At 44.6% G+C, this 6,528-nt stretch overlaps 1 protein-coding gene across 1 annotated transcript; it reads right to left on the bottom strand.

Moving 5' to 3' along the window:
- Positions 1–227: 227 nt before the first annotated feature.
- On the bottom strand, positions 228–4,806 carry RPL19 (ribosomal protein L19). Its single transcript, XM_083472214.1, has 6 exons — positions 4,665–4,806; positions 2,591–2,697; positions 1,844–1,966; positions 1,531–1,651; positions 1,088–1,198; positions 228–409 (listed from the first exon to the last, which is right to left on the bottom strand). Exons 1-6 carry the CDS (start codon positions 4,667–4,669, stop codon positions 286–288), a joined length of 591 nt encoding a protein of 196 aa, XP_083328340.1. The 5' UTR covers positions 4,670–4,806; the 3' UTR covers positions 228–285.
- Between the last annotated feature and the right edge of the window lie 1,722 nt (positions 4,807–6,528).

Below are 6,528 nucleotides of genomic sequence, written 5' to 3'. Positions count from 1 at the left end.
ACAAGGTTTAATTGTTAGCAAATGATGAGCATGCACACTTGTTCGGGAAACATGAAACAGAAAATTAGAAACCAACTTACAGAAATATTTCAACCAACCCACCTTGAGTAATTGTACAAGCTTTGTGGACCAAGATTTAGGCCACGCTGCCATGTTACCCCCCCCCATGGGCATTTATTCTAAGATCACCCTCTCACTTATCTAGGAAAAGCTACTAGACACAGATGTGTTGTTAAGAGATTTATTAGATACCCTTTGAGCACTATGTACACAGAAAGGCAGAAGTTATTTCTTAGTTTCTTCCTCCTTGGACAGGGTCTTGATGATCTCTTCCTTCTTGGCTTGCAGGCGTTCTTCACGGCGCTTACGGGCCTCCTTGGTCTTGGACCTACGGGCTTCAGCCTGGTCACTGAAAAGCAAAGGAAGGCCCGTGAAAAGCACAGCAACAACAGATTCACTTCATTGCTGTCACCAAATTCACCGAGTATGTATATGAATCCAGATTTCAGATTTGTCTGCAGTCTGACAGCTGGAACATTTGAAGAGAACTTTTGTCCCCTCCCTAACAACTACTGTTGCCTATTTCATTGTTTTTAATATAGAGTGCAAGCTACCTTGATAACTTTGTGGTATTTTAAATTTATTTTTGGAGCATTTTTATCTTGTCTACTAACCAAACATTTCCCCATAGAGAGTACTTTGTCATTGCTGCCAACTTACACTAAAAAGCCAATTAGCGAATTAACCTGGGAGGGAACAATGAAACATCACTTCCCAACTCAGTGATGGAGCCAGACAAACAATCAAGATGAACGAACCCCTTCAACAGAAGCCTCATGGCAAGTAACAGAAGAGTAAAGAGAGCAAACTCTAATACCTCAGATGACTCACCACTGTAAGTTGATTACTTGTGGAGTTTGTGCTATACCTCTCATTCTTCAGCCCGTAACACCTTTTTATTGCTACCTTAAGAATTTTAGTACTGCTATGCCAAGAACAGGACTTTATTCAGGGAGGAGAGCAAAGGAGGGAAATGACTTTACTCAAAGGAAGCAAGTGTCCAGTAACAAAATGAGAAAACACTTACGCCAGAAGCTTCTTGCGAGCCTTGTCTGCCTTCAGCTTGTGGATGTGCTCCATCAGGATCCGCTTGTTTTTGAACACGTTACCTTTCACCTTCAAGTACAAGCTGTGGTACCTGGAAAAGATGTCAGAAACAGCAAAGGCTGAGTATGCCACTCCATAGCTCTGAATAAATATTAATGCCTTAAAAGAAAGCAATGTCCCCTAGACATACTGTAAGTGGCTTTGCCTTGTCATCAAGTATGTGGGCTCCATAATGCTTTAAATCCAATTTAAATGAACTCTGAAACCTAGCACACTATTCAGTAAGCCTTCCATAAACTAGCATGATTTGGCTCTCACCATTGGAATAGATACATATAAAAAGTTAGCCACATTAGCAGGCAGAAAATGCCAGAGATGCTTAAGTGACAAAACTGACAAAATGTATTTGTTTGCCAGACTTACATATGGCGATCAATCTTCTTGGATTCCCTGTATCTACGAAGCAGACGTCTCAAAATCCTCATCCTTCTCATCCAAGTAACCTTCTCAGGCATACGTGCATTGGCTGTACCTTTTCTCTTACCTGGAGAGCAAAGGAAAATGTTAGGCAGAAAAATTCAGTGATCTGGGCTATAAGTACAAAAATGTTTGCATTTCTGCAAAAGCCTCCTAAGCGTAGAATTAAAGATATCTGATGCCTTGTTTCATTAGATCTGCCTAAACTAAACTGCCTATAAATTGGAGATTCTCAAAATTGATGGAAACCAGCTCTTACCAATGCCCATATGCCTGCCCTTGCGGCGAGCCAAAGTGTTTTTCCGGCACCGTGCTCGTGAGTGAACGGTAACTGGCTTGCGGATTATCAGGCCATCTTTGATCAGTTTCCTGATCTGTTGACCTAGAAGACAAGGGAAAACAATAATCAGAAAGAATAAATAGTATCACCAAGGAGAACCTGCAAATCTATTTTCACATAAGTAAGCAAAAGTATGTTTATGCCAATGTCTACATTTCTGTTTCCAAGTTAAAATCCACCTGATTCACAGACATTGTCTATTTTCTGGTCTGTTGAATTAACTAAAGACAGGTAAGCTAAGGAAAGTCTATGTAACAGAGTAAGAAAGTGCTACTAAGCTAGTGGCTTGCACTATGAACAGATGTTTGCTATGGTTTTAAACAAAACCGATTACAGTGGTACCTTGGCTCTTGAATGAAATCCATTCCAGAAGCCCATTCGGCTTCTGAAATATTTGAAAACCGAGGCACAGCTTCTCATTGGTTGCAAGAGCTTCTTGCACTCAGCGGAAGCTGCGTCACACATTCAGGTTATGAAAAACGTTGAAAAATGGAAGCATTTACTTCTGGGTTTTCAGTTTGAGAACCAAAACGTATGAGAACGGAGGCATTTGGAAACCGAGGTTCCACTGTATCAGCAAAAACTAGCATCTGCTACAAGAAGTACCAACAATGTAAGCAAGCTGTACATACTCATGCTTCTGTGACATGGCAAATGTTCACTTACGAGAGTTGGCATTTGCAATTTCATTGGTCTCGTTGGGATCCAACCAGACTTTCTTCTTGCCACAGCGCAGGACGCTGGAGGCCAGCCTCTTCTGAAGCCTTAGCATACTGAGGACAAAAATACAAGATTAGAGATTTCACAGAACAGCAAAGAAGTTATCCTGACTTGTGGAGATATTAGATGGGAGTGTTATTCCAAAGTAGCAAAAATTAACTGCTCATCTGCATAACTAAAATAAGCAAACTATACAGGACTCTGAGCAATGAGCCTAGACACTGGGAACCTAATCTAGGCTCCCCCCACAAAAACCCCACTAATTTTGGTAGCAGTGGAAAAACAGGAAATACTGGGGTGCGCAGCAAGTTAAGTCTATATGTCCAGTCCAGTACCTTGATGAGTATATAACTACCCTCCTTTCAGTCAGATCAATCATTCAATGTGTGCCACCTCTGCCACTCTAATCAGTGCCATGATTAGAAACAGTGAAGATCAAATTTGAGATTTTGATTTATTTGACATTTTATTTGTATTCCTGCAAAGAGAATTTAATCTGATTTTAACCCAATTACTCTGAGAGGAAAAACAGGTTTGCTGCATGAGGACTCCTTCCTATAACTCCAGTGCACACTTTATTAACATAACACAGTACTGATAGTACAGTACAGGATATCAAAATCCAATAGTATTATTTATTAAGACGTTTTTGAATCAGGAGTGGGTTATTGTGATAGTAAAGCAACAGCAACCAACCATCTGCAAGCCCTGGCACACTTTTATAACATTTGTAGTAACTTTTTTTTCTTTGGTGATTTGTCATGTCAGAGATCCAGATGTGAGTGCAAGAGAGAGATTTGAGTTTGGATATTCTAACTCTTGCATAGCCATGGAACACACCAGGCAGCCTTCAGCTGACCACTCTCCTCTCATGAAACACTATCTGCACTATGTGGAAGGGGGTGTGATTATCTTCCAGAAAGGCTGAAAAAATTATGGAAACAATGCATGCGAAGCAGAAGCATTGAGAGCCAGTGTGGTATAGTGGTTAGTGGCATGACTTGGACTTAGGAAGCCAGGGTTCAATTCTTCGTTATACATCTTTGGGTGCCAGGGAAAAACATTCCTTTTCAACCAGGCTTTTGGCTGATTAACAGTGTATGTCATTTTAAATGTGTTTGGGGGGGGGTTATGGGTGTGCTTTTATTTTGCTCACTTTCATTATGTATTTTTATCTTGTGAACTGCCCTGAGATCTTCAGATAAAGGGAGGCAGATTTAATAAGCATATAAATAAATTCCCTATTTGGTTGTGAAGCTCAGTGAGTGACCCTGTGAGCCAGTCACTGCCTGCCAGTCTAACCCATCCCACAAGGTTGATTGTGGGGATTAAACGAGGGGAGCCACGAACACCACCTTCGAGTTCCTCGGAGAGAGAAAAATGGGATATAATTGCAACAAATAAATATCCCCCCTCCTTTTGTTGCAATGCTCCCGACTAAACATTAAGAAAGGACTTTCTGGCGGAAGGAGCTGTTCCGACGGTGGGAAGGATCTCCCTCGGACGACCTCTCTCCTCACTGGAGGTTTCTCATCGGAATTTGTATAGAGGCAATCTGCCAAGGTTGCGATCACTGGACTAGAAAGGGCTGGACTAGATGACCCATGGGGGTGGACCTCCCTTCCAGCTCTACAATTCTATGATCCTCAATGGCTTCCCTCCGTTTTCGGGCCCCACCGTGCCTCTTAATGCCCACCACCCACTTCGGACCATCCAGAGGAGGGAGGACCCCCCCAACCCGTCAATTCGGCTCTTCCGGCCCCTCGTGGCAGCCGCGGAGGCTCCTCCCCTTTCGAACCCCCAGCCGCCACGGCCTCCCCCTTCACGCGCCAGTAGGCCGCGTCTCCCAACCGTCCCTCTGTAACGGTGTCGCGCGCCCTCAACGAAACAGCCCCTCTCTATTGGCTTTTGTTCTCTCCCCTTCCTTCACTCGTCGAGCCTCGGCCTCCCCCCCCCAAAAAAAAACCTCCCCACGGACACTGAAGGCCCCCCCGCCGCCTACTACTCCGCAGCTCCTCACCTCATGGCGGCGGCGCCGACGGCACTAAAAAGAAAGGGAGGAAGGAAGCGCGCACTGGCCAGCCTACTAGCCGACGCGTCAGTGGGCTGTACCACTCACCCCCCTCTTCCCTTTTCACTCCGCCTTCATCGACTCGCCTTCGGTCCCCACCAGGATTGAAAGTTCTTCACGTTAAACGACCAACTGGAGGAAAATGTGAGAGTTAAGGCGGCTGGGGTAAGTGGTTTAAACAACAAATTCTGTCCCCCCCTATGGAGCTGAGAGTGGTATGGCCCAAAGCCCAACTGCGCCTGCGCGGATGTCTAGGCGTATGCTCGCGTGGGGAGGCGCTTCCGGGAGGATTCTGCGCCTGAGCCAAAAAAAGAGCGTTTTGCGCATGCCCGGAAATATGCCATGGTTTTGCTGTGAGGCGCTTGCAGAAAAAAAACGAGTGGAGACTTTCTCTTCATACTGGAGATATTAAACTTGATGATTTCTGAGGCTTCCTCTTTCTCCGTCTGGATCTGAGAGCCGCCCATAAATAAAAAATGGAGAAATCCACATTTTATTTTAACTGTGTTCGAAAACAGCGTCCCACCCGCATGCTAAAACAGGACAGTATCAACACGGTCCATTTACTCTCTATTTGCAGGATGGGCTGCTGTGGCACAGAGAGGGGCTTAGGATAGCTTTGCAATGTAGCCTATTTACAGTGCAAATTATTTGGTGTGGGGTAGGGCTGATTTAGATTTCCAGCTAAAACTCACTTATGCAAAACAGCCTTTAACTTGCAGCTAGTGACTCCTGCAGACTCACTAAAGGTCTGAATTAGGAAAAGTAGAAAATCCTGTCCATTGCTGCAGCCTTTTGCTGGAGCCTGGCCAATCACACTTACGCGAAACCCCTGTTTTCCTGCAGACAGCCCTCACCTCCCTTTCGGGAGAAACTAAAAAAATGGCGCCCAACGTAAACCCGAAAGTTATTTCCCGTGTGCTGCTCTACATTTCTAAGTCTATGGCTAAATCCATCCGCCTTTGCGCTGCGACTCTGATCGCACAAAACATGTCCGGACTTGTTTGAAAAGAGTGCGCCTGCGCGATGAGTGTAGCATGTTGCAATTTCTGATGTATTCGGTGAAATCATTGATATGTTTACTGGGGTTGTTTTCGTTGACTGACAGGAGAAAGGGCGGCTGAAAGCAAATAAGGTTGTGGCTTGGGCGCATGTGATAAGCCATTGACGCAGAACAGCAATATTAGATGTTCTCTGAAACACTCTCCCCCTTCCCTTTCTGACAACTGGTAATGTTTCCCTAGCGCTGAATTAATTCTTACACGGTGCTTTATCTTTTTATTTTGGTTGCTCACCGGTAGGTTTTCATTGGGCATCTTAAAATACCAATTATGGCATTTGAGTAAATATATATAGTGATGTGCCTGGCGTGCTCTGGTCCATGGGGTCACGAAGAGTCGGACACGACTAAACGACTAAACAACAACATATAGTGATGTACTGCTTGATCAGAGAGTAGGACTAGGGCAGCCTTCACCACGTATTTTGACTTTAATTTCCATCAAGTTATGCTGGCTGTGGCTGGGTCTGATGGGAGTTGAAGTCCCTAATAGCTCATTTGGCCTGGGTGACCTGGGGTCAATGACTTACTCTCACTCTCAGCCTATCTTACCTCCCAGTCCATCCTTGTGTGGGTAAAAGTGGAGAGGGGTAGACAACTATGTATGCTATCTTAAACTCCATGCAGGTGTATAAAAACAACAAGGACAATTAAAAGCCAATTACAGAGTCAGACTAGGACCTGGGAAACTAGGGTTCAAATCCCCACTCAGCCATGAATCTCACTAGATGACCCTGGGCTAGTCACTGCCTC

The sequence above is a fragment of the Podarcis liolepis genome, assembly GCF_965112155.1.
Source record: "Podarcis liolepis genome assembly, chromosome: 13".
Taxonomy (NCBI): domain Eukaryota; kingdom Metazoa; phylum Chordata; class Lepidosauria; order Squamata; family Lacertidae; genus Podarcis; species Podarcis liolepis.
Note: the sequence above shows the minus strand (reverse complement) of the source record. Positions and strands in the feature narration are given on the sequence as shown.

What these genes read in the sequence shown, in the direction of transcription:
- RPL19 (XM_083472214.1), bottom strand. An exon ending in GGGCAGGCATATGGGCATTG is followed by an intron (nt 1,652 to 1,843) that starts GTAAGAGCTGGT and finishes TTTGCTCTCCAG; the next exon opens with GTAAGAGAAAAGGTACAGCC. An exon ending in GCTCGCAAGAAGCTTCTGGC is followed by an intron (nt 410 to 1,087) that starts GTAAGTGTTTTC and finishes TTTGCTTTTCAG; the next exon opens with TGACCAGGCTGAAGCCCGTA.